The following is a 24,467-nucleotide window of genomic DNA, read 5'->3' as shown; positions in this document are numbered from 1 at the left end:
TTTAGAAGAGCCCTTCCTCTTCCTCTTCCTCTTCCTCTCCAGCGATGGAGGACATATTGGAGAGCTCCACAAACGCGGCGGCGCCGTAGGGTTCCCTCTCGATCACACTGCGCGCCGCGGCGCTCCCGCGGCGCACGTCGCCCTGGATCTTGCACGCCGCAAGCAGCGTCTTCCAGGTAACATCGCTCGGCCCGCACGGCATTCCCTGCAGGAAATCGTACGCCTCCTCAAGCTGCCCGGCGCGAGCGAGCAGATCGATCAGGCAGCCATAATCCTCCAGCCCATGGCCGACGCCATAGTCCGTCCCCATGGAAGCGAACGTCCGCGCGCCCTTCTCCACCAGCCCGGCGTGGCTGCACGCCGACACCACCGCCAGGAACGTGATGTGATCCGGCGCCACGCCGCGCTGCTGCATCGCGTGGAAGAAATCGATGACGCTCTGGCTGTGCCCGGTCTGCGCGTATCCCCCCAGCATCGCGTTCCAGCAGGCCAGAGTGGGCGCCTCCACCGCCTCGAAGATCCGGCGAGCTTCCCCCAGATTGCCAAACTTGCTGTGCATGTGGATGAGCGCCGTGGCGACGAAGACGTTGGATTCCAGCCCGAGCTCCCGGGCCCGAGAGTGGACGAGCTTCCCTTCCCGGTGGGCCGAGACGATCGTGCAAGCCTCTAGCACCGTCGTGAAGGTGACCCTGTCCGGCTCGAGCTCCATCCGCTGGAACAGATCGATGGCCTCTTGGCAGCTCCCCAGATCCACACAGGCCGCGATCACCGACGTCCACGACACGATGCTCTTGTCCTCGAGCCGATCAAACGTGTTCCTCGCGTCCTCCAGGCTCTTGCAGCGAGCGTACATGCTGATCAGCGCGTTGGCGACGTTGTTGTCAGCTTCCAGCCCACTCTCGGCGATCAAGCCGTGGAGCCTCCGTCCGTAGCACACCCGGTCCGGCGACACGGCGCTCAAGGCCAGGAGAAACGTCGCACGGTTGCCCGAGGCTCCTTCCAGCAGCATCCGCGAGAACCACTCGAGCGCTTCACGCGGCTGGCCGTGCCCGACGCAAACGCCCACTATGGCGTTCCAGGCGAAGACGTCCCGCTCGATGATCTTCTCAAACACCCGCCTCGCATCGCCCAAGCTGCCAGTTCGCTCGTACATGTTGACGAGAGCGCTGCCAATGAAGGAGTCCGAGTAGAGGCCGGTATCGACGATCCACCCGTGGAGCTGCTTCCCGACGCTCTGGCACTCGACGGCGCTAACCACGTTGAGAGCCGTCGTCCTCGTCGGCCTCACTCCATCCAGCAGCATCAGCCGGAAGATCTCCAGAGCTCTCGAGTGGAGCGACTCGTCCCGGCCGTAAGCAGCAATCATGTTGTTCCACGACACCACGTTCTTGCCGAGGATCCCATCGAACACTCGCCGGGCCTCGCCGAGATCTCCACACCTGCTGTACATGGTCACCAGCGCAGTCCCGGCAACGACGTCAGTCTCGAGCCCAAGGCGAGCAACGCGAGAATGGATCGACTTACCATCCTCCAGGCTCTCGGGCGCGGCACAGGTGCTCAGAGCAATGACGAGCGTGGTCTTGTCCACCGCCACCTCGCTCGGCATCCTCCGGAAGAGCTCCAGTGCCTCGCTAGAGAAGCCGTGCTGCGCCAGCGCCGCCACCATCGCGTTCCACGACTTGACGTCCCAGCGCTTCATCCGGTGGAAGACGTCGCGAGCTCGGTCGAGGCAGCCACACTTGCTAAACATGTTGATGGAGGCGTTGGCGACCATGGTGTCCGACTCCCACTCGGCCTCCACGACGTTGCCATAGACGAGCTCGGCGTCCCTGGCACTGGAGCAAGCCGCGAGCACCGCCAGGAAGGTGATGTTGTTTGGAACCACGCCCTCGAGCAGCATTCGCAGGTAGTATCCAAATGCCTCGGCTATATGCCCGTTCCGGGCATACGCCGTCACCATCCCCGTCCAGGAGATCACGTCCCGCCGGGGCATCCTCTGGAAGAAGCGAGCAGCGCCATCGAGATCGTAGCACTTGGCCAGCATCTTCATCAGCGCGTTTCCTATCACGACGTCGCTCTCCAGGTTCTTGTCAATGATCAATCTGTGGACTAATTCTCCCTGCGCCAGGCTCTCGCAGGCGTTGAGGATGCTGATGAAGGTGACGCGATCCGGCAGGACGCCTTCCAGCTGCATCCGGAAGAAGAAGAGCCAGGCCCGGTCGACATCTTCATCGTCCACAAACGCTGTCACCATGCTCGTCCAGAGAACCATGCTGCGGTCCAGCATCTGCTCGAACACCCGGCTCGCATCGTGGATGCTGCGGCACTTGATGAACATCCTCACGACGCTGGCACCGAAGAACCCATCCAGCAGGATGCCCTGTGCTTGGATCGACGAGTAGACGCTGGTGGCCTCGTGCAGCAGCTTTCTCTCGGCACAGAGGTTGACGAGCTTTAGAAATTTGGAGTGGTCGTCAGAGACGCTGGGCTGGCTGGTAAAGGCTCTCTGCCAAAGCTGAAGCGTGAAGCAACGACAATGCGCTCTTCTCATGAACTCTTCAAGCGCAGGTAAAAGCACACACGAAAGTAGTTGAAGAGAGAAAAAAGTATTTAAAGAATCTGCTACCTAGAAGGAGCAAAAGAATTCGTAGCTATCAGAGAACCACCCAAGCCTTGACGCGTGATCTAAACATTGCTACCCTGGAAAGGAAACACAAGAACACACATGAGATCAAGAAGGAACTCCGAAAACTTGGCACATACCAGATGGATCGATCGAAACCAGCTAGAGATCCTTCACGCCGAGCAGCACCCAACCTTCTTGGTCGCGGTCACATCGTCCTTGCCGCCAACGTTGATGGTCTGGCCCTTGGCAGGGGCCGCGGATGGATCCTCGCCAACGTCGAGCGCCTTCTTGCTCACCACCCGGTAAATCTGTGTCAGTATCTGCTTGAACGCGTTCTCCACATTGGTGGACTCGAGGGCGGACGTCTCCATGAAGTAGAGCCCCTCGCGCTCCGAAAAGGCCTGGCCGTCCTCGGTGGACACGGCCCGGAGGTGGCGCAAATCGGACTTATTCCCCACCAGCATCACCACGATGTTGGAATCGGTGTGGTCTTTGAGCTCCTTGAGCCAGCGCTCCACATTTTCATACGTGACGGGCCGGGTGATGTCGTAGACGAGTAGGGCTCCCACGGCGCCGCGGTAGTAGGCGCTGGTGATGGCCCGATACCTGCGCAAGAACAGTGGAAATCGATCAGAGCACCGATATTACGAGGCTCTAGATCTAGATCTGCCGGATTTCGGCCAAAATCTCCGAAATTTCGCCTACAACATACCTCTCCTGGCCTGCCGTGTCCCAAATCTGTGCCTTGACGAGCTTGCCGTCGACGTTGATGCTGCGCGTGGCGAACTCGACGCCGATGGTGGATTTGGACTCGAGGCTGAACTCGTTGCGCGTGAATCTGGAGAGGAGGTTGGATTTGCCGACGCCGGAGTCCCCAATCAGCACTACCTTGAAGAGATAATCGTAGTCCTCGTCCGATCTGTACGCCATGGCGCTGGATCTCTCGCTGCGCGACCGAGATCGAGGCGAGGAAAATGCCCCCGGAGCTGGGGAGATCGATCAGCAAAGGCGGCAAGGCGCTAAAAGAAATAAACACTTCCTCCCTATAAACCCTAGAAGCTTGGATAGTGACAACAAAATTTTTTAATGCCACATTAAAGCTTTATCTAACGACACGTGCTGACTGGGCTAGAACTTGTGCTGACTAGGCACATCTAGGGCACACGCACGACACGATTTTGAAATTTTAGGGCAGGGGCAATGTCGCCATAGCTATGGCGACTGGAGTTTCACTGGCGCTGCGGCCAGGGCAGCGACCCTGGCCCTCGTTCCAATCTCCTCGTGCTTGCGGGGATAGATCTCGCGCTAGGGCTCTTCCGCATTCCTTGCAGCGGCAGCGGCTGCCAAGCTTATCCTCCATTTTCGCCGCTCGAGCTGCCTCTTCTTCCACAGGCTCGGATTATCAGGAGGCGCAGCAGCAAGGAGAGGAGGATGGCACCAAGGCGGCGCCAAAGAAGAAGCAGCGCCGGCTCCAAAAGACCTTCCAGCATCTGGCGCACAGGCCGGTGGAGCGCCCGAGATATCTCCTCTGGACATCCTGTAAGTCACAGATCCTTCCACTCCTCGACAGAAATCTCGCTTAAACAGGGTATTAATACCCTGAATCTCCCTCCAGGTGCCGTGTTCGTCTTCCTGATGCGAAGGGTGATCTTCGAGGAGCTCGCTCGCTGGCCCGGCTTCTTCGTGGAGCTCTGGGAGCTCCTCAAAGCTCTGGGCATGCTCGTCGCCAAGCTCCTGGCACTCCACGCGAAGGACACAACAGTGTGGACAGTCACATACTTTGGCTGGGCGGGGCTGTTCCTCGTCGACCTCTACCACTTCATCGTCGACTACGCGCCAGTCTGGGGCCTCCTCACCACCATCGCTCTCACCTCCGCGGTCGTCAGCCTGGGCGAGGCCGTGAGGTCCAAGGCCGCCAACCAGCCATGGATCGTCCGGCTCGCCACCCTCGCGGGCGTGGGAGCCTACCTCCACATCTGGGACTTCGCCGTCACCGCGATCATCCTCGCGCTCCTCTCGGCGGCCTCGTATCTCCGCAACAGGGACGTGGTGACGGCGCTGCTACCAAGCGTGGCGACGCTGGTGGCGGTGGGGAGGCCGATCGTCCAAGCTCCCGCCATCGCCACCTATCTCCTCCTCGCGATCTACATGAACTGGGCGGCTCCGGAGAAGAGAGTGGACAAACCCGAGGCCTGGACGTCGCCTCCAATCCTGGTGGCTTTCGCCATCGCCATTGGCATGAATGTGGCTGTGAATTGGCTGCGCGCCCGCCACCTTGTTTGGCTTGCAACTTAGAGCTTGTTTAAGGCGAGCTTAAACTTAATCACCCTTTTTGTTAAATTCTATAAAATAGGCCAAAAGCAACTAGGGTTTGTAATGGCGAGCGCGGAAGTGGAGTCGACGAGTGCGTGGCTGGAATCCCATTACCAGGTTTTGGGTCGTCTTGGTGGTGGAGCTTATGGGTCGGTGTTCGTTTCCAAGAGGAAAACGAAGTTTTTCCACGCGAAAACAGAGGCATGCAAGGTGATGGATAGCAAACACGCCAACTTGTGTGATCACGAGGGTAAGATCATGCGAAAGCTACATGGGCTGGAGGGAGTAGTGTCACTGCACAAAGCACATAAGGACTCGGAGTGTACTTGCCTTGTGATGGAGCTGTGCGCGAGCGATCTGATGGCGGCCTTGGGTACGGAGCTTATGCCGTACCATGTCCCGACGCTGGCGAATCACTTCCGCCACCTTGTGCAGACCGTACAGGCTATGCACAGGCTTGAGGTCGTGCACCGCGACCTCAAGCCGGAGAACATACTCGTGACCAAAAAGGGGGAGCTAAAGGTGGCGGACTTTGGTGTGGCGGTGGATTGTAGCAGTCGTCCCAGGGGCTCTCCGCTTAGAATTCAGGGCGAAGTGGGGACGAGGAGATACTGGGCGCCGGAGATTGTGAGCGGCGGGGGATATGACGAGAAGGTGGATGTGTTTGCGCTGGGATTGATCCTCTACTTCATGTTGGAGATGAAGAGGCCGTTTGACGGGTTTGATCCACATGGCGAGTGTTTCTTCGAGGAGAGGAGGCTTGTTTTTGAGCAGAGCCCTAAAGCTGCGCAGGATCTGATTATGAAGATGACTGAAAAGGACCCATGGAGGAGGATCACGTTGGAGGCGGCCTTGAAACATCCCTGGCTCCAAAAGAAGAAAACACTTTGATTCACACATTGTGTGAACTTTTTTATAACTTAACAAAACAGTGTTCAGTGCTAAAAATGATTCTTTATATTCAGTGATTAAAGTAGGTTAAACATTAATAATGGGGAAACAAAAATGGGTTAAACATAATAATGGGGAAACAAAAATAAATACGAATTTCTAGAGTGGACCTGCTGGCTCTTCTGGGATGACCTTGCAACCCTTCTGCAGGGTCACATTTGGGGAGATGTACTGCCCAGCCAAAATAAAGTCGGTCATAATCCTGTAAAAGTGCTCTGTATAGTGAACACCATCGAAGGTAGTATACTCATCCGAGTCCTCACAAACTGTGTATGAAACATTGGCAGTCCCACACCCGCACAGGCCACCTCCATCGCAGTTGTATTGCCCTCCGCCACCGCAGCACGACTTAAGATTCGTCGTGAATCCATACGTATCCATGTTCTCGATCACCTCAGTGTTGGCCGCATTCCAATCAAAGTAGTAAACATTGACCCCCGTGTAATTCTGCCGGAGCTCCCCTGCCATCGTCTGCATGGCCGAGTTAAAGACGCTGACGAGCTCGCCAACCTCCACAATGCACCCATCCTTGTCCAAGTGCTCTGGCGCCCATACCGCGCGATGGTGCTCTTCTGGTGGCGCAGGAAGTCCTGGACTTGCGTGGACAAGATATGGGGGCTGGAGAGGGGCTGGTTGCCCTGGACCGGGATGACGGTGGCGCCGGCGTAGCCAAAGTTGAGGCTGACGAACTCGCTGCCGTTGTAGGAGAGGCTGGCGATGGCCAGGTTCTCGAGGCGGAGCTTGGAGATGAGCAAGTCGGGGATGAGGAGGCCGTCGCTGTAGCGTCCCGTGGGCCTGCCGTAGGTGACGCCGTAGGGGTCCCTGCCCGCGAGGGCGGAGAGGGTGTCGCCGCTGCCCATGCCCTCGCGGTAGCGGTTGCCTGAGTCGCTGAGGGAGTCCGAGAAGGTGAAGAGCGCGGTGGGGCAGAGCGTGCCAGAAAGGTGGCGGAGGAAGCCATTCTTTCTTTTGCCTGAGTGGTGGTGGTGCTGCGGGATTATATACTGGTGGAGGAGGTGCTGATTCTGCGATGCAAGTGGTAATTTCATTATCTATAGTTGTATTCTTGACATGGTGATGTGCAATCTTGGAAGTCTTTGCATTGTTGATTCTATTCTGATTGATGGAAATATTGTTATTGGAAGCTCTTGTATTCTTTTTTAAAAATCACCAAATGGATTTCCCGAATATATTTTGTAATTAATTTTTTTTTATTCATGTCAATAAATCGTATTATAGATTCGCTTTTACTTTTATTTACTTGGTACACCCCTTTTAGGTCGACACTTTTTCGATATATCGCTACTTGGACATGGTTTCTTCATTCTCTCTTTGGCCACTACACGTCTCTCTCTCTCTCTCTTTGGCCTCTACTCCGATCTCGCCGCATAGCGCTCCACCTTGGCATCGTTGAGATTGATCCCCACCATGGCCTCGCCGAGCCCGCAGCTCACCTCCGCCACTACGTGCGGATCATTGTAGTGTGTCACCGCCGTGACAATCGCTCGAGCTCGCGCCGCCGGGTTCCCACTCTTGAAGATCCCCGACCCCACGAACACTCCATCGCATCCCAGCTGCATCATCAGCGCCGCGTCCGCGGGCGTCGCCACCCCGCCCGCCGCGAAGTTCACCACCGGGAGCCGCCCCAGCTGCTTGGTCTGCCTCACCAGCTCGTAAGGAGCGCCAATCTCCTTGGCGAAGCTGAAGACCTCGTCCTCGTCCAGGCTGCGCAGCCGCCGGATGTCGCCCATGAGCGATCGGACGTGGCGCACCGCCTCGATGATGTTGCCGGTGCCCGCCTCGCCCTTGGTCCGGATCATGGCGGCGCCCTCGGTGATCCGGCGCAGCGCCTCGCCCAGGTTGCGGCAGCCACACACGAAGGGGACGTGGAAGTTGTGCTTGTTGATGTGGTTGGCGTCGTCCGCGGGCGTGAGGACCTCGCTCTCGTCCACGAAGTCCACGCCGATCGACTCCAGCACCTGGCCCTCCACGAAGTGGCCGATGCGCGCCTTGGCCATCACCGGGATCGTCACCGCCTTCTTTATCTCCTTGATCATGCCCGGGTCGCTCATCCGGGCCACGCCTCCCTCGGCGCGGATGTCCGCCGGGACGCGCTCCAGCGCCATCACCGCCACGGCGCCGGCCTCCTCCGCGATCCGGGCCTGCTCGGCGTTCACCACGTCCATGATCACGCCGCCGCGCAGCATCTGCGCCAGGCCGACCTTGACGGCGTAGGACGCCTTCTTGGGCTCCGCGATGGCGCCATTGCCATAGACGGCCACAACGCCGTTGGCATCCATCGCCGCGCTGGAAAAGAATCAATCAATCCCGCGATTCCAATGGAAATGCGACCCGAAATATCGAAGATCTGGGAGGAAATGCCTCGGGATTTTACCTCTTCCGCTACTCCTCGAGTGCTCGCGCTATCGGAACCCTAATCTCTGTGGCAGTCAAAAACCCTGAAGAAGAAAAAGAAACGAAAAGCGTGACGTGGCGCGGGCCCGGTCGTTGGATGGAGGCGTGCGGCATCTAGAGCCTTCGAGAATAATCTACGGCGGAGCATAAAGCTCCGCGAATATGCCAATCGTATCGCTTGTGGTGATGGTTTGCTGTCCAAAATGGGGTCAGCTTTCCAATGTTTTTTTCCATGATTTTGTAAAAAAAGATAACATTTTGGAAACAAAAGTTTTTATGTATAAAAATTCATAAAATCTCATTATTCCGAAATCCTATCGTTGTTAACGAACTCAATGGATGCTTTGTCACGAAGCTTAGCAACAAACTTCGATATTGATTGATCCCTTGCTTAGATTAGCAATGAATGAGCATGAACCATATAAAAAGTTTTTGATGATAAGATATTTAATGGCGAGAGACCCGTCGTGATCATCTAAAGAAAACATCGGTGTCAGATAAACCACATGGTCGGTCACCAGATAAAAGAAAATTAAGAAAAGAGAGAGAGAGAGAACCACACGAAAAATAGATCAACAGATCATCGCAGATGACTACTTTTCAACCACAAGAGACGAAATCAGCAGCAGGAAAGAGAGCAAAAGATGAGAACGATCAAATCCAATGAAAGAAAAGAAGTAGAAAAAAAAAAAACGAGCCTGGCCTGCCTGGAGCGATGGATGGATTCATCGTTGTCGACGCCGATCCTTCGTCGCGATCTCCAGCTTGCTCCTCGAATCGAAGTCGATCTCTCGCATGAATCCTTGATTTGATTGGCTTGACTAACTGAGCGAGCTTGCTTGTTGTCACCAAGAGATCATCGAATCGATCACGGCTTGGCACAGTAGCACGACACCGCGGCCGCGTTTCCAGTCGCCCAGTTGAGCTTGCTCTTCATCATCTGCGAGCTTCCCTGGAAAGCCCGGTGGATCCTGTTGCTGCCACTGTGATTCACCACCCCTTGCGTGGAGTGATTGGCGCTGGCGGTGGCGTTGTGAGCGGTGATCTCCCCCTCCGCCACCGCCGGAAGAACACTCAGAGGAACCGGCATGACGTCGTTGAGGAGACTTATCCACACTGGTCGCATCAGTCTCACTCGCAAATTCCCGATGCCTTCGCTCGTCACCTGGTTGCAATTCCGGACCTTGAGCCGGGTGAGCGCCGGGCATCCATTCCCGAGCCCCTCCACTCCCAAGTTGGTGATCGAGCACGACCGGATGCACAGCTTCCGGAGCGCGCGGAAGCGGGTGGCGATGCAGCACAGCTCCGCGTCGCCAAAGCTCTCGCAGTTGCACACCGCCAGCCTCTCCAAGCTGGCGCAGTTGGAGCCGATGATGGTGAGGCTCCCCACGCTGATGCTCAGCCGGATGAGCACCAGCTCCTGGAGCTCCCGGCAGCGCTTGGCGATGGAGATGAGCCCCTCGTCGCCGATCCGGCCCGAGCGCCAGCCGTCGAGCCGGAGGCGCTTGAGGTGGCGGCAGCCAAACGCCACCGCCGAGAGGCCAAAGTTGGTGCACTCGGACGCCTTGACGACGTAGAGCGCCTCGAGGGACTTGCACTGCGCCACCGCCTGGAGGCCGCGATCGCTCAGCTGGAGCCTCTCGACGTGGAGCTCCAGGAGGTGCGGGAGGTGCTCGGTGATGGCCTCGAGGAGCTTGTCCCAGTGTCCCAAGTTCTTGGAGAGCCGGAGGACCTGGAGATTCGGGGAGCCGATGATCAGCGGCCCAAACAGCCTCGCGTTGCGCAGCTCCTTGAGGCACAGCTTCCTGATCCGCCCACACCCGGGCGAGATGAGCAGCTCTGGAAAAGCCTGAGAGATCCCCCGGAGCCTCTTCACTGCCAGGCTCTCCAGATCAGCGCAGCGCTGGAGCAGGCAATTCAGACCCAGCGGCCCAAACCCGCAGGATCCACACGAGAACTTCTTGAGCGAGCGCGCCACCCGTGAGAAGTGGTCGATGCCTTCGTCGGTCACGTCCTTGCATCCCTTAAGCTTGAGCTTGACGAGCCCCTTGCAGTGCTTGGAGATGAGAACCAGCGCCCGGTCGTTGATGCTGGGATCTCTCCTATCGCACTTGAGCGTGATCTTGGTAAGCTGGACGAACCGCGAGCAAATTCGCGGGAGGAATGGCATCACGTCCGCGTGAGCTGCCAGCGACAGCTGCGTCCGGCTGCGTCCTTCCAATCGGTGCCATCGCCGGCACACGAGAGAGCTCTGGGTCCTGTCGCCCGGGCTGAGCTTGTGTAAGATCCACTCGAGGCATTCGTCCGGCACAAGCAACGTGAGATCCTCCTGCTCGACCCACTCTTCTTCCTCCTCCTCTCCATCTTGAGACTCGAGTTCCAGAAGATCTAGAGCGCGATGGCGATGCTGTTGGAGCTGCTGCTGCTGGAGCAGCTGGTGTTCTTGCTGCTGGAGGAGAAATTTCCCAAACTTTGCCTGCTCGAATTGGCCGTGGTGCCGGCTTGGAATCTGGAGGAGGTAGTCGTGCTCCGATTCCTCAATGTACGTGCAAGCGATGGACGATCCAGCCTGCCCCATTCTTCGTCGAGCCCCGCGAATCAAAAATCCAAGAATCCAGATCCAGCAACGAATTCCCCCCGCTGGCAGTAGAGATTATTCCAAGAACTGGGAATGCTCGCAAGAAACCGGCTATGGCAGAGGATTTCCACGCCGATAGACATCATGCCGGTGGAAATTTCAGCAACAGCGCACCTGTCCCTGCTCCACTCACCGATTAAAAAATCCTCCTCGCGATCGATCGACTGCCACTGCCGTGTCGTGTTGCCTCTGCGCACCCCAATCCCTAGCTAGGGAGCTACATTCCTTTCCAGCGCCCTAAAGATTCCATGGCGAGTGAGTGCGCTGGTCATTTTAGACGACGGATCTCCGCCCAGGAAGCCATGGCGTGCGCAGAATCGCGCATGGATCCTTCCTCGAGCCCAAAAGAAGAAGCCCGGAAGAAAGAAGGGAATGGAAAATGGAATGAACGAGTAAACATCATATTTACTTTCTACGTGCTACATAACCCCTATCCCAACGGTAGGATTCCGGCCATCGGGACCGTCCAGAAATTCCGTTGCAGAATCCCCGCCCATCGCTGGCCGTTGGAAACCGGTGGTGACAAGAATCATTCATTCCGGCGCGGTAGATATTCCCTTGCCCGGGCAGCTATTTCGTTGTTATCCTTCCAGAGCATTTCTTTCAAGAAACGTTATATTGATTCCAACGATGGAAACCACCCACCCAACAAGAAAAAAAATATCCCAAGGAATATCCAGCCCTAGCGAATATTCAGGCCTATGCTACCCAGGGCGAATATTCGTTCTTCGTCCCCACAGAGGAGTGGCTACAGAGAACCTGCGCCGCAGTCGTCCTCGTCCATGGCCCAATCCCCAAATTCCTCGAGGAGCTCGTCCCCGATGGCGTCCTCGAGCCACTCCTCGGCCTCGCACAGCAGCGACGGGCTCATTCTCACCATGAGGATGCAAAACTCGTGCTGGTTGAGCGCGCCATCGCCGTCGTAGTCCCCCTGCACCACCATCGCCCGGAGCTCCTCCTCGCCCAGCTCCTCCAGCCCCAGCAGCGCCGCATTCCTCTTGAGGCTGCCCAGCGTGATCGTCCCCGTCGCCGGGTCCGCCAGGAGCTCGAACCCCTTGCACAGCTCCTCCATGAAGTCCTGCTCGCCCAGCCGCCTGGCCATCACCGGGAAGTAGTCCATGAAGCCAGCACCCGCCGGATCCACCGCCGCCGCCGCCTCTAGACCCATCAAAACTGGATTTTTCCTCGCGGCTCGAGAGATCTGGCGTACTGCGTCGCCAAATTCTCAAGCCCGAGCAGCGCCCAAGATCATATCTCGCAGCAGCCCCCTACGTGCATCCCGACGACCCTCTTTTGTGAGTCTTTCACCCAAGTTTCGTCGTTGCTTCCTTCGGAGAGGTCTTTTCTCTTCTCTGGCCGGCCCGGCCAAAAAACTCGGTCTCGTCTGCTCGATTCTCTCGGCCATCTGGAGCCAACTCGGGGTTGCCGGGCCGGCACGACGGCGACGCAGCCACCCAGCACAGCCAAAACTTATGGCAAAGCTTTTTTCTCTCCTCTTCTTTCCTTGCAAAAACCTGGTGAGAGAAAAGCTCGTCACAAACACGAAACGACGCTGCATGAAACGAAACAAAATATAAAACTACAAAAAAGTCTTGCCTGTCAGCAGACTTGTTTTGTTCACATCCTTCCTGTGCTGTGCAACTGTCAACCAATCACACAACACACGAACTTATGGAGCTAGAATAACGAAAGAAAAGAAGCGAAAAAAACATCCAAACATAAAGCGTCCCTGGAGCGTAGCAGCAGCAGTAAGAAGAAAAAGCAGTAGCAATAGCAGCAAACCTCGTCAAGCTTGCTGGCCGGTTCCAAACTTGGAGTTGAAGAGAGCCTTGATGAGTGGCATGACCCCGATGAGAGCGATCTGGAGCTGCTCCGAGGAGCTCAGCCTAATAGTGATCTGCCCAGCTCCACGGTTATTTAGATTGCCGCGAGCCACCACCATTGTCTTCCCGACCATGAACTGCGACTGTAAGTTACCCCCGAGAGCCATATCGCCGTGCCAGTTCATCACCGACAGTCCACACGTCGAGAGCGATCGTCCCAGCGGGAAATCCTTGTCCCTCAGGCTGATCTCCACCGTGCCTCCATAGGCAGTGTCTCCCTTCCCGGTGAGCGCGCCCCCGTTCATCACCACCTTCACTCTCCTCCCGATCATCAGCCTGTCCTCGATCTTCATCCCGTAAGCCAGAGTGTCGCCGATCATCGTCATCGCTAGGCCGGCGATCGTCTTGTTCTTCTTGAAGTTGCTGAACCTTGTCTCGCTCCTCAGCGTGTAGGAGAAGTCCTTCCCCACCGTCTGGACGTCGAAACCGGCCTGCGACACCTTCCCTTCTCCGTGCTTCATCGATGCCGCGCACTCGAGCGTCACGTTGGCTTCCTTCTTGTCCTTCGTCACCTGGCCGCTGAGAGACGCTGGGATCTTGCCATACGTGAACATACGCTCCATGTTGAAGCCATCGTAGCCGCTGTCACGGTCCCAGCCATGCAAGTCCATCACAGGACGCACAAGCCACTGACTTGCAGTTTCAAGGTAGCGGTACCGATGAACAGGATTATCGGAGTCGAAAGTAGGCGGCAGTTGCATATCCGGAAGTGGCACTGGGACCGGTGCCGACTTGTTGTCATCGTCATAGCCGTCGTCAACTGGAGCCGGATACTCTTCGGCAGAATCAGACGATGCCGCGCGTTTCTTCATCTCCCTGCGCCGTCGAATCTCTTCCTTCCACTGCTTCTTCTGGAAGAGCTTCTCCCTCATCTGCAGCTCCTCAAAGTACTCGTCCCTGCTCGATTTGTCAAGTTGATCCAGCTCGTCCCTCGTGAGGCGTCTGAATGGAGGAAGTTCATCGTAGTCTTCCTCATCAGAGTCTTCCACGTCCTCAATATCATCATCAGTGTCGTCTTCGCCAACCGCATTCTCGTCGGAATGCTTCAGCGGAGGCCGCGACTGAAGCAGCGACGACAGCAGGAATGGAAGTGGAGGAACCTTGGACCGCATGAATGGCTTGCCGGGAGTGCTCTCCTGAAGTTTCAGGAGAGAATTCGCTTCCGCCAGTATCTTTGATGCGAAGCACAGTAGTAAAAGTTGAGGCTTCCAAACTTGTCCATTGGGAAGAACCCTCTCGCCGGACCTGTTCGTTCTGCAAGCTGAATGATTCTCCACAAGCGACACCGGGTTCATAAGTCTCATATCACCCGCTGCTTGACGAATAGTCTGCTGAACAACGTGCGAGCGCTGTGCAACAAACATCTCGTAGCTGAGAGGAAGGCCGTTGGGTCCATCGGGAGGAGCCGAAGAAGCATGCGTCAGGACAACTATCGCGTTGAACCAAATGGCAGCTCCAAAAGTATCTGTGATAGTCCGGAGCAGTGGAAGATCACCATAGTCCCTGCTCTGCATGTCGAGCCTGTCGAAGTAGAGTACAATGTCTGGAGGAGATTTCTTGATAAACCGCTTGACGGATGCCATGATCTTCTCATTGTGGCGTTGATCGGCCACGGCAGGTAGCAGTCCAGGAGTGTCGATAACTCGCAGCTTGATTCCATGAACCGTGCCAGTAATCTCCTGCACCTTCTTCGTCGAGTATGCAAAAGCATTCGTCTCGGTCTTTGCCTCGTCGAAGAGAGAATTTATGGTGGCACTCTTGCCAACTCCTGATTTCCCAAGGACCATAATGGTGCAAGTAAAGTCCAGCTCCTCCTGGCCAGCCGCTTCCTGTTCCTCCGCGATAGCACTTGCTCTCTCAAAACGGAAAGCGCTATTCCTGCTTGAGCTGCGCCCCCCTCTCAACTGCTCGGCTAGGCCAAGCCTGTAGAGGACTTGTGCCACCACAGCGTTGTTCGCAGACTGTCCCAGCCTCTGGGCAAGTCTCAAGAACTTCACCCGTATCATCTGCAACTTTTCTCGTGTTTCCACGTTCTCGTCATTCGGTTCTCCATTGGTGTCAGCGGCCTCAACAGCTGTTGTAGTTTCAGAGCCGCCAGAAGGATTGTGAGCAGCTACTTGAGTGTTCCGTGCTCCCTCAATCGAAGACAACAGCCGCGTCGCTGTCGGCTTGGCAGGCAGTGAAGGACCGGCAGAACCAAGTGACGGCGTCTCAGTTGCTGCAGCAGCTTGAGCGAAAGCTCTCAACGCTGCACTCGTATCAACCTCTTCCTCTTCCTCCTCGTCAGAATCCGTCTCAGGCACTGGTTCACGCTCCTCCTGGGACCTTACTGCCTCTGCAGCCGAGCCAATAACATCTGCTTCTCCATGCTTTTCATTCCCAGCTTCCTCGGGCTTCTTATAATCTACTTCTTCATGCTTTTCATTCTCATCATCCTCGGGCTTCTTATCTGGGAAGTAGTCCATGTCAGTATGAATAAATACACCACAGGAGGAATAAAAAACTTTACCGTTTTCGATGCGATCAACAATGTCGCTTGGTTCCTTTACTGGTTCCTTTCCTGGTTCTTTTGGTTGTTCCTCTGGTCCTGCTTGCACTTCCTCAGCTACTGGTCCCCCTTCCACTCTTTCGGTTTGAGGTTCCTCGTGTACTTTCTCACCTTCTATCTTCTCAGCTGGTTCTTCTATCTTCTCAGCAATCATCGGCTCATCGCTTCCTTCGGGACCATCGTCGTCAGCTCCCAGAACCCGCAAGCCTTCCGCCGATTGAGGCTCCTCAATCGCTCGAGGCTCATCTTCGTCAGCTACCTTAGTGTCAAAATCATCGGTACTCACTCGCAAGCCTTGAGCCGACTGAGGCTCCACCGCCTCGGGCTCCGGGTTCGTTTCCTCCTCTCCTTCTTCTTCCTCACCATCCATATCTCCTATCTTCTCCACTGGCTCGTCAGCTTGCTCGGATTCCAAATCCTCGGTAGACACCTTGGCCACAGGCATGGCGGAATCGTCAAAGTCCCCAGTCTCTCCAGTCGACTCCACTCCCTTCTCACCCTCTTCGTCATCATCACTGCTGCTGCTACTGCTGGAGCTACTGCTGGAGCTCCCTCCTCTCTTATCCTCGGAAGAAAGCACTGCCTTGGGCATCACCCTGGCGGTGTCCGACTCCTCAATCACCTGGGCCCGCGGGCTGGCAGCACTGTCAAAGCTCGCAGTGGAAGACCCAGCCATCCTCTCCAGCGCACTGTCGAAGCTCTCGCCGCTGCCAGTGCTGTCGCCGCCGTCCTCCACATCCTCTGACACGGGCGCCCGGATTGGAATCGGCGACGACACCTCCTTCTCGCCAGGGAAATCGCTCACGGCCGCCTCAATCTTACCCGGAGAAGCTGCCGATTCTTCCAAGGCGGCATTCTTCGATTCCTCGGGTAAATCGGCCGTGGCTTCCGGAATTCCATCAGCGGCGGCCGGCTCCATAGCTCAGCTGCTGCTCGATTGTCGTCGCGAGGGGCTGCGAATTTCTTCACGCCACCGGCGATGGCGGCATACCCTAGCCCACGAAAAAGGACAGAAAAACCATTTAAAAGCCCTAACCCTAAATTTGTCCTGCTCCACAGCGCATGGCTACCACCCGATTCGCCTTATCACGAACTTTGGCCCTCCTTATCGCGACGCCAGGTGCTTACGTATCCACCGTCCGCCATAGCTCTCCAACTTAATAGCTCCAAAAGAAAAAAGAAAAGCCCATGAAAAAATCAATGCATTGCTTAGCTGAAAAAAGAATTTTTTTGGATTAGAATGATAAGAACTTTGCAAGCCCATGAAAAAAGAAATAATCAATGCATTGCTTTTGGACTCGAAGAATTGTGAGAATGATACATTGTTACAAACAAGTGTACAGAAAAGAACAAAAAAAAGGAACTTGGCTCCGAGAAAAAAAAAGAAAAGCCCACGAAAAACAGAAAAACTCAAAAGGCATTCTGAAGAAAAAAGAATTTTTTGGACTCGAAGAAATGTTAGAATGATACATTGTTACAAACAAAGTGTACACAAAGTGAGAAACTAAGAAAAATAAAAGAACCTTGCGAACTTTGCCTACCGGTTGTAGTCCAAAACTTCGTGGCTGGCCATCGCTTGAATGCTACAAGCTTGTCGACGAGGTTAAAACTCTGTGCCGGGTTCTCTATCGTAGAGTGCTAAATTTCTCCACCGGAGCCGACTGCTCGAGCAAGTATGCGGCCTGGAAGCATGCAGCCGCGTCTTTGAGCCGGACCTCCTCTTCGTGGACGAGTCCGAGATTAAACCACGCGAGGTAGTTCTTTGGCTCCAAACGCAGCGCTGCCGTGAGGTAGCTCCTGGCAACCGGGAAAGCTTTGCTGCCGCTGCGCTTGAGCGCGCCTCCGAGAGCTACTTGGCTCGGGACGTGGTCAGGATCCACGCACAGAGCGTTGTTATACGAAGCCATGGCCTGCTCCTCTTGGCCACGGCACTCGTAGAGATATCCTGGACGAAGAAAAAAACGCAAGTTTTGGTTCTTTATGTAACGGAATCAATGCATGATCAGAGTACCTGTCTGGAACCATGTTGCAGCAGGAGACTTTTTAAAAGCCTGTGCTTTTTCTAAGCACATCTCCGCGTCACGCCACTGCGACAGCGATGTATAAACGCCGGCCAGATCTTGCCAAACTTCAACTTCTGATACGCTGTCGCCTCCATTCTGCGAAATTCATCATTCATGAAAATGGCTAGCGAAAAGAGAGAGAGAAAAGATGAAAGCGAAGGAGATAAGAGTGCCTACCTTGGAAGATGATCCAGTAGTTTTCCTCTGCGCCTGGACAAGAGCCAGCAGCAGCATGAAAGTCTTGATCGCCTCGCTAGTTTGCATCTGAGCGAGCTGGAGCTTTCCTTTCGTCCGGAGGAGCTCTGCTTGCTCCCACTTTGCAGTTTCTTCCAGAGCAGCATTGATCACCACCTCCGCATCGACGTGTCGCTGTTGAGCGGATAGAACCAGAGCCAGAAAGCGCCACGCTATGATCGAGGAGCCGCCGGTAAGCTCAAGGAATGACTTTGCGCAGTCCAGTGCCGTACTGAGATCTCCTTTCTCCGCAGACTCCATGCCAAAGTCCAGAATGGCGTAAGGATCCTTTTTCTCGATGGCAACTGCGTCTTGCAGCGTTCGTAGCGCGTCGTCTTCGAGAGCGCACCTCTCCGCGTCAGACTTGGCATTCCTGGCCTCTTTCCCAAGCGCAGCGCCGAGCAGGTGACGCGATCTCCCCTTGAGATATCCAAGCTTCCCTTCCGAGAACAGGATCGCTCTTCGGCCATATTCCACTCCGTCGCGAGTAAGATCCGGGGACTCAACGCACAGTTTTGCGGCCAGAAGAAGCGATGGAACGTCGTTTGGCCGCTCGAGGTGGCTGAGCGATTTCTTCAAGACGTTTACCGCTGTTTTCCCCTGTCCCGCGGCACTGTAGCAGAGAGCAAGGTTGTACCACCTATCGGATCTGCCATAAGTTCCTGGTAACACTTCCTCGAACTGCTGGGCCAAGGCGTACGACTGACCACAGATGGAAAGTGCGAACGAGAGATGTTCCATGATGGTGTAGTCCCATGGAAGCTTTCTCAAAGTGTTCTTCCGGAGGAGGATCTGGAACAGGAGAATTGCCTCTTCTACGTTGTTTTTCGGAGTGAAGGCGCCTTCCACCTGTGCTGCTAAGCTCGGAGCTCCAGCCTCGACTCCACCATACAGCAGCAACACCGCAAAGCTTTTCTGAATCCTTCCCGAGCACTCGGAGTCCAGGTTCCAGGGATTAAGTAGAGCTCGCCGGTACGCAGAGATGGCTTCCTGATATAATCCCGCCTCTTTGTAGAGCTCCGGCAAAAGCTCCACAGCTTTGCTCACGATGTCTTGGAGCTTACTGCCGCTCCAACTTTCTGGAATCCCCTGCGGCAATGCCGAGTCGATCGTATCCAAAATACTTCGGCATTCCTGAGCAGCATCTGAAGGAAAAAACAACTGTCAACTTTCGAGAGCATTAAACAAAACTTCTCTCACCGTTCAGGCGGCCGAGCTTCTGCAAGGACTTCGCTTTCAAGTAGATCGCCTCGAGCAAAAGGCTCGCAGCATGCAACGATATGCTCTGGCCGGATTCCGTCCGAGATCGCCCACGCCGGTGCCGGCCCCTCTCCGCGAGAGAGTGTCTCATCCTCGGAACAATGGTGGTGATATCTATACCATCGAAAACTTGCAACGCGGCCTCCACATTCCCTCGCTGATACTCAAGCCTTCCCAGCAATGCTCTCGCTTCCTACATTCCAATGCCAAGTTCGTTCAAGAGGGCCTTCTTCTCTTTGGAAAAGCGAAAGAAAGAGCAGAGAAAAAATGACCGAGTACCTCGAAATTGAGAGACAAAGCTTCCCGGAGCGACGATTCGGCCTCCTCGATGTTGCCTTCGTCTAGCTTTGCCTCGCCCTCCATGGTTTTCGCGGAGAGGCCGCTGGCGGCCGCGTCCATGGAAGCGTTCGCGGCCTCCGGAGAGCTCATGCTCTCCTCGAACATGAATTGCTCCCTCGAACAGTGGCACATCATCTTCTTTTCTCTTTCTTTTTGCTCCTCTCCCCGCGAGAAAAAAACAAAAGAGAGATGCCTCCAAAAAATTATACTTCAAACTCGCTGGCTTGCGCCCAAACCCTGCGAGAGCAGCAAACGGCATAAGCCACGGCCAAGCCAGCTTCATTCATGGCGCTGCGAGAATGAAGCTTTTGGTCCCACATTGCGGTCGTAGCGACGCCATACCTCGACATTGTGTTGGCGCAATCGGCTCGCTCCTCGCAGCTCCTCCATGGCGTCACGATTGAGGAACGGCCGCCATAGCCGTCGCCCGCCTCACCATCGCACGGAAGAACGATTAGCTTAATCCATTAGGTCAAAAGTGTTCGTTGCGAGGGGAGCTTTAGGGCAGAGCGAGGTGGTCCTATGGTCTAGTGGTCATGACTTTGGATTCTGACTCCAACAATCTGAGTTCAAATCTCAGTAGGACCTTTATTCCTAATATTATTTTAGGGTGAAAGATTGATTACCTTCTCCCAATTGTAAATACATACATACATCATGTATATAATCTTTATGAAATATGTAAAGGGTATCAATTTTTATGTATATATAGAAATTAACCACCTCTTTTTCAATTTATCTTTAATACATATATTAAATTTATTTAGTAATCAAGGAAAATACTAGAAAAATAAGCATTTAATGTATCTAATAATTAGGGCAGGAGTACAACACTAAGAATACTTTACTTTTAAGGGGTAAGGATTTTTTAAATTGTGAACTTTAACTTATGATAAATTATATTTGATACTAAGATATATATTTCCTCTTGATAAAGCATGATTAAGGCATTGATAGATTCATATATTCAACAACTAATTTATATATTTTCATACTTTGATTATCTATCCTTTCTTTTGAAATAAATATAGTATTTAGAGGGTTTAATAGAATTATTTTTTGGCTTCCGAGAATAATATGTTGTTAGGGTTACATTAGGCAATGTATTGAAGTTACTTTCTAAATACAAAAAACTCTATTTATAAATGTAATGTATTATTAATTTTTTTAGTATTTTTATGAGTGCTCAGGATATCTCTACTTATATACAAAAATAGATGGACCAGACTCAATCCCAAATGAACGATCTATATGCTTTAGTACTATAATCATTGTATTACTTATGTAGGGTAATACATGTATATACATATATGTATTTACAAAACTTTACACCATCCTCCCCTCCGGATGATGAAAAGGTGATGATAATAAGTCAGGTGGAACATCTATAGCTTCTGTTAGGCAATTATAAATTACTACAAGAATGTGAAACTCACACAATACCACCAATAAAGTTGTTAATAATCATGATTGAAATAAAATTGAAAGCCATGGCATAAGAATCAGCCGACTACGGAATCTTAGTGAATCAATTGCAATTTCAAATATAATTCCAAAATGCTTAAATTAACTATACAACCGTAATTTTGAACCAAAATAAAGGACTTTAGGAGCTACTACAATTTATAGAGCACCATTATAGCAAACAATACATCCCATCTCTAAGTTTGCATGTCAATGATCCTCCAAGACAACCATTAACTCAGACTTAGGACTATAAATAAAACCATCATCCTTGTCTAGCATTACATATGAAAAATCGAAATCAATCCATTCATCCTCTATATCCTTCTTATCCCCTCTTTGAAGGCAAAAATGTTTTGAAGCATTAATTTTATTTAGACTTATTATGTTTGTCCTCACTTCGCTATTTATGTTTGGCCTCACTTCACTATTGCATTTGTTCGGCTCACTACATTGGGGCTAAATATTTTAATCGGACTCACTATACTCACTCCACAATCTATGTTGTTTATCCTCGCTCCACTATCATATTCACTCATCCTCACTCCATTGTCAGGGCTAGACTCCTGTCCATCCCTTCTACCCCCTTTTCCGAAGAAAAAAAAGTTTGAAGTGTCAGAGCAGAAAGGAGAAAATGAGAATAATTAAGGAAAAATAATTATAAAAGAAGAAAAAGTGGATAAAGAGGAATTTATAATAACTAGCAATGAAAAAATAGGGAAATCAAAAGAAGGACATATATTCAAAGCTTGGAAAAATACTTCAGCCACCACAATATAAACAAAAATTCACCATGCTCAACCTCCTCAACACTTGAGATAGGAAAATTAATAACAACGTTCATACTCTCAAAGGAATATATAAATTCCTCAGCAGTAACGATAAAGCAAAAGCTCTCAATAACACTCACAAGTGAGGACATACATTCAACCTAAAACTTTAGCTAAAGTGAGTTAACTCTTGGAACAAAGGAATAGTCAACACCAAAACTATAGTGCACTTTATCTCTTTCTTTTTAAACCAATTTAAAAAGGGCATGAGAGAGCCTTTAGTGGCTATTTTATCCCCATTTATCCTTTAAGGTTCTAAGGATTCATGGTCACAATAAATCTAAATCTCATCTTATGATTATATATGTTATGCTCACCCCCCCTTCAAAAGATGTTATTGTCTTTATTGACTATTGATTAACAACCTTTACTAAGCTTTCAAAGATGTCAATATCCTTATTGATTATTGATTAACAACTTTTACTAAGCCAAGGGGAACCAACAACTTTATTTTCGTACTAAATTTACCAATCCTTCCATTGTGTAAATTAATTATTCCATGTGAAGAAACTAATCATCCACCTGTACTGTCGCGAATGTGACTTCGGGTATCGAAAGTTACCTGTCGACTAGTCCTTACGGACACTCTTTCCTTACTGCCATGATGGCAGAAGGTCGTTATTGTTAGACCCTTTATTAGCCCCTCTTGTGCTAGTGAAGTTAACTAGGCATTGTAAGCCACAAATTTTTCCTTTCCAATTTGCCAGCTTACCTCGTCTATCCGTCCAACACCGCCTTGGCTCTTGCTAAGTTCCCTTGCCAAGGTTCTCGCCTATGGTACCAGCTCCTACTTGGTCTCAACTACTCACTGCACGAGCAACGGAGTGTTAGCCATCCATCCACGGATTCCCAAATCACTCCCAATCCCCCTCCCCGGGTTAGACTGGACTTAAGGTTCGGCTACACTCCCCGCAAGCACAAGCAGCCAAGCACACCAAGCTTCCAGGTTCCTAACATCCTTTGGTACCACAAGACTTGATCATGGGACCCTCTAAATCCCAAGTCTTGAGTGCAACACTTGCTTCGGGACGCCGGGGCGAAACACCGTGGCCTAGCAGCCTGGTATGGGTACCTCTCGCCCCCCACTTCCATCCCGAAGGAAGGCCCAAGCCCCTAGGAAGGGCGAGGACCAATGAGCCGCATGGTACTCAAGTGGGGCACCACTCCACATGAGCCGGGAGCACCGCAATCAGTTTCCCTTTCGGGAGTGGGAGCTGCTCTTGAGCACTTCCTTGGATGGCCCCTCCGGCACTAGCCAAGTCCATGCTCACTCCCACCCAAGGCCCCTCGGTCCCAGTCCCAACCTCAAGTCAGTTTGGGAGCCCCACTGGAGAGTCCCTTCTAAACTGGTTCCTGGACCTCACTATCCCTACTATACTTTTGGAACCCCCTGCAGCCCCCCCCCCCTTGGGAGACGCACGCTTTGGGCTTTCACCCCTTGACCCGTATTAGTATTTGGACTTAGTCTCTGGCTCGATCTCGGACCCGATTTCGGATCCGACTTCGGATTCGGTTTTGGACTCGATCTCGGACTCGATCTCGGACCCGATCTCGGACCCGACCTCGGACTCGACCTCGGACTCGGTCTCGGACCCGATTTCGGATCTCGGACTCCGTCTCGAACTCGGTCTCGAACTCGGACTCGAACTCGGTCTCCGAGTCGGTCTCGGACTCGATTCCGGACTCGATCTCGAACTCGGTCCTAGAGTCGGTCTTGGACTCGATCTTCGACTTGGTCCCATCCGATGAACTCTTTGTCATTTTGGTCATGCTTTCGGGGTTCCTTTAGCCTACGACACCTCGGCGAGTTGGTTCCTTACAACTCCACCACCCATAGAAGAAGTTCGATGCCCACATCGAACGTCTCGTTTTATCCTACGACTTGTTGACCATGTCTCCGGGGGCATCCCCCCACTTAGCGGTGTGCCTAAGTTAGCCTCCCCGGCCAAGAGCCCATGACAACGGAATATAGGTGTCCCTATACTCCTCCCCTCACCACGCCCTAGTATGGGGTCGGGACTTGAACCCAGCCTTGCTTTACTAGGGGGTTGGGACTCGAACCCAACCTCCGTAGAATACGTCTACGGTTTCGACATCCCCGCAGGGAGTCGGGCGTAGCTCCCTACGCCTGGTCGACCTAGCTAACCCATGCTAATTAGCTTACCTTCGGCGCGCCTTCGGGTCCCAACATATGCCATTGCTCAACTTCTCAAATTGATACTTTTAATTGAACTTTGCATAAGTACATAGAGTTCTGCCATGCAGAAATTCCTCCACTAGATCTCGCGCGTTCGTTAGGTTCTCCTCCGGTTCCCATGTTGCTTCGCAGTGTGGAAATCCTTTCCACTTCACATGGAACTCTTTCACCTCGCGTCCTTGTCGCTTGCTCTTGCGCGCATTGAGGATGGCCTCGACTTCGTATTCCTCCTCCCCTTGGATAACCTCAGGTAAAGGTCTTACTTGGTCCTTGCGAAGCGGATCCTCAAAATACGGCTTGAGTAAGTTCACGTGGAACACGGGATGCATCTTCCCCATCTCTCGAGGAAGTCGGAGTCGGTAAGCCACTTTACCGATTCGAGCCTCAATTTCGTAAGGCCCCGCGAACCTGCTTGAGGAACTCAAGATCAATTCATTTATAGGAATACATGCATTTTTACCTTTGGGTCAACTTCCGGCTGATCCCACTTGGTAGTCTGAGGTTTTTGGTGTTCAGCCACACCTTCTCCCCAGCTTGGAACTCCACATCTCGACGCTTTTGGTTCGCGTACTTAGTTTGCCTTTGTTGAGCTCGTTCCAAGGAATCCCTCACTAGATTCCAAATGTTGAGTCTTTCCGCCGTGAATGCCTCCACTGCGGGTAACTCTCCATGATACTCGGCCACGCCGAGTTCCACAGAACCTTCAATA

The 24,467-nt window shown here is 53.1% G+C and overlaps 9 protein-coding genes and 1 non-coding gene across 15 annotated transcripts; 3 read left to right on the top strand and 7 right to left on the bottom strand.

Moving 5' to 3' along the window:
* Position 1: 1 nt before the first annotated feature.
* LOC9659496 (putative pentatricopeptide repeat-containing protein At1g56570) lies at positions 2–2,551 on the bottom strand. The gene has a single exon (XM_002969222.1). The coding sequence runs from the start codon at positions 2,549–2,551 to the stop codon at positions 2–4; it is 2,550 nt and encodes an 849-aa protein (XP_002969268.1).
* Positions 2,552–2,569: 18 nt separating this feature from the next.
* LOC9660291 (ras-related protein RABA1f) lies at positions 2,570–3,687 on the bottom strand. Its single transcript, XM_002969221.2, has 3 exons — positions 3,339–3,687; positions 2,764–3,232; positions 2,570–2,700 (listed from the first exon to the last, which is right to left on the bottom strand). Exons 1-2 carry the CDS (start codon positions 3,554–3,556, stop codon positions 2,797–2,799), a joined length of 654 nt encoding a protein of 217 aa, XP_002969267.1. The 5' UTR covers positions 3,557–3,687; the 3' UTR covers positions 2,570–2,700; positions 2,764–2,796.
* Positions 3,688–3,791: 104 nt separating this feature from the next.
* On the top strand, positions 3,792–4,986 carry LOC112346127. The gene is made up of 2 exons (XM_024674295.1): positions 3,792–4,165; positions 4,242–4,986. The coding sequence occupies exons 1-2, from the start codon at positions 3,841–3,843 to the stop codon at positions 4,919–4,921; spliced, it is 1,005 nt and encodes a 334-aa protein (XP_024530063.1). The 5' UTR covers positions 3,792–3,840; the 3' UTR covers positions 4,922–4,986.
* A 16-nt stretch (positions 4,987–5,002) lies between these two features.
* On the top strand, positions 5,003–5,830 carry LOC9659495 (serine/threonine-protein kinase PEPKR2). The gene has a single exon (XM_002969454.1). The coding sequence runs from the start codon at positions 5,003–5,005 to the stop codon at positions 5,828–5,830; it is 828 nt and encodes a 275-aa protein (XP_002969500.1).
* A 1,281-nt stretch (positions 5,831–7,111) lies between these two features.
* On the bottom strand, positions 7,112–8,352 carry LOC9659493 (probable pyridoxal 5'-phosphate synthase subunit PDX1). The gene is made up of 2 exons (XM_002969219.2): positions 8,283–8,352; positions 7,112–8,194 (listed from the first exon to the last, which is right to left on the bottom strand). Exon 2 carries the CDS (start codon positions 8,185–8,187, stop codon positions 7,258–7,260), a length of 930 nt encoding a protein of 309 aa, XP_002969265.1. The 5' UTR covers positions 8,188–8,194; positions 8,283–8,352; the 3' UTR covers positions 7,112–7,257.
* Positions 8,353–8,711: 359 nt separating this feature from the next.
* On the bottom strand, positions 8,712–11,435 carry LOC9659492 (F-box protein At1g47056). The gene has a single exon (XM_002969218.2). It carries the CDS (start codon positions 10,878–10,880, stop codon positions 9,171–9,173), a length of 1,710 nt encoding a protein of 569 aa, XP_002969264.2. The 5' UTR covers positions 10,881–11,435; the 3' UTR covers positions 8,712–9,170.
* A 106-nt stretch (positions 11,436–11,541) lies between these two features.
* Positions 11,542–12,443, bottom strand: LOC9659491 (calcium-binding protein KIC). The gene has a single exon (XM_024674297.1). It carries the CDS (start codon positions 12,106–12,108, stop codon positions 11,689–11,691), a length of 420 nt encoding a protein of 139 aa, XP_024530065.1. The 5' UTR covers positions 12,109–12,443; the 3' UTR covers positions 11,542–11,688.
* On the bottom strand, positions 12,411–16,424 carry LOC9659490 (translocase of chloroplast 120, chloroplastic). 5 transcript variants are annotated; one of them, XM_024674293.1, is made up of 4 exons: positions 15,333–16,424; positions 12,723–15,272; positions 12,537–12,581; positions 12,411–12,454 (listed from the first exon to the last, which is right to left on the bottom strand). In XM_024674293.1, the coding sequence occupies exons 1-2, from the start codon at positions 16,288–16,290 to the stop codon at positions 12,727–12,729; spliced, it is 3,504 nt and encodes a 1,167-aa protein (XP_024530061.1). In that variant the 5' UTR covers positions 16,291–16,424; the 3' UTR covers positions 12,411–12,454; positions 12,537–12,581; positions 12,723–12,726. The 5 variants fall into 5 exon arrangements, 4 of the variants coding, with proteins under 4 accessions (XP_024530061.1, XP_024530060.1, XP_024530059.1 ...); XR_002992295.1 differs by having other exon boundaries at positions 12,413–12,454; positions 12,537–15,272; XM_024674292.1 differs by lacking the exon at positions 12,411–12,454 and having other exon boundaries at positions 12,479–12,581.
* A 384-nt stretch (positions 16,425–16,808) lies between these two features.
* LOC9660290 (protein NPG1) lies at positions 16,809–19,739 on the bottom strand. Of its 2 annotated transcripts, none has more exons than XM_024674294.1 (6): positions 19,610–19,739; positions 19,208–19,558; positions 18,869–19,121; positions 17,612–18,813; positions 17,383–17,530; positions 16,809–17,316 (listed from the first exon to the last, which is right to left on the bottom strand). In XM_024674294.1, the coding sequence occupies exons 2-6, from the start codon at positions 19,400–19,402 to the stop codon at positions 16,997–16,999; spliced, it is 2,118 nt and encodes a 705-aa protein (XP_024530062.1). In that variant the 5' UTR covers positions 19,403–19,558; positions 19,610–19,739; the 3' UTR covers positions 16,809–16,996. The 2 variants fall into 2 exon arrangements, with proteins under 2 accessions (XP_024530062.1, XP_002969261.2); XM_002969215.2 differs by having other exon boundaries at positions 19,208–19,504.
* Positions 19,740–19,783: 44 nt separating this feature from the next.
* On the top strand, positions 19,784–19,855 carry TRNAQ-CUG. The gene has a single exon. It is a non-coding gene; the product is annotated as a tRNA-Gln (tRNA).
* The last annotated feature ends 4,612 nt before the right edge of the window (positions 19,856–24,467 follow it).

Source organism: Selaginella moellendorffii, unplaced genomic scaffold (genome assembly GCF_000143415.4).
Source record: "Selaginella moellendorffii unplaced genomic scaffold, v1.0 SELMOscaffold_12, whole genome shotgun sequence".
Classification (NCBI taxonomy): domain Eukaryota; kingdom Viridiplantae; phylum Streptophyta; class Lycopodiopsida; order Selaginellales; family Selaginellaceae; genus Selaginella; species Selaginella moellendorffii.
The sequence above is the reverse complement of the archived record's forward strand: the minus strand, read 5'-3'. Positions and strand labels throughout refer to the sequence as shown.

Bases quoted from the DNA above. Each gene is read 5' to 3' on its own strand.
- LOC9659496 (XM_002969222.1), bottom strand. From the start codon at position 2,551: ATGAGAAGAGCGCATTGTCGTTGCTTCACGCTTCAGCTTTGGCAGAGA.
- LOC9660291 (XM_002969221.2), bottom strand. From the start codon at position 3,556: ATGGCGTACAGATCGGACGAGGACTACGATTATCTCTTCAAGGTAGTG. The intron at 3,233-3,338 runs GTATGTTGTAGG...GTTCTTGCGCAG, and splicing joins GACACGGCAGGCCAGGAGAG to GTATCGGGCCATCACCAGCG.
- LOC112346127 (XM_024674295.1), top strand. From the start codon at position 3,841: ATGGCGACTGGAGTTTCACTGGCGCTGCGGCCAGGGCAGCGACCCTGG. The intron at 4,166-4,241 runs GTAAGTCACAGA...ATCTCCCTCCAG, and splicing joins ATATCTCCTCTGGACATCCT to GTGCCGTGTTCGTCTTCCTG.
- LOC9659495 (XM_002969454.1), top strand. From the start codon at position 5,003: ATGGCGAGCGCGGAAGTGGAGTCGACGAGTGCGTGGCTGGAATCCCAT.
- LOC9659493 (XM_002969219.2), bottom strand. From the start codon at position 8,187: ATGGATGCCAACGGCGTTGTGGCCGTCTATGGCAATGGCGCCATCGCG.
- LOC9659492 (XM_002969218.2), bottom strand. From the start codon at position 10,880: ATGGGGCAGGCTGGATCGTCCATCGCTTGCACGTACATTGAGGAATCG.
- LOC9659491 (XM_024674297.1), bottom strand. From the start codon at position 12,108: ATGGGTCTAGAGGCGGCGGCGGCGGTGGATCCGGCGGGTGCTGGCTTC.
- LOC9659490 (XM_024674293.1), bottom strand. From the start codon at position 16,290: ATGGAGCCGGCCGCCGCTGATGGAATTCCGGAAGCCACGGCCGATTTA. The intron at 15,273-15,332 runs GTAAAGTTTTTT...ACTACTTCCCAG, and splicing joins TGTTGATCGCATCGAAAACG to ATAAGAAGCCCGAGGATGAT.
- LOC9660290 (XM_024674294.1), bottom strand. From the start codon at position 19,402: ATGATGTGCCACTGTTCGAGGGAGCAATTCATGTTCGAGGAGAGCATG. The intron at 18,814-18,868 runs GTGAGAGAAGTT...TTTTTCCTTCAG, and splicing joins GAAGCTCGGCCGCCTGAACG to ATGCTGCTCAGGAATGCCGA. The intron at 17,317-17,382 runs GTACTCTGATCA...TTCTTCGTCCAG, and splicing joins TGCAACATGGTTCCAGACAG to GATATCTCTACGAGTGCCGT.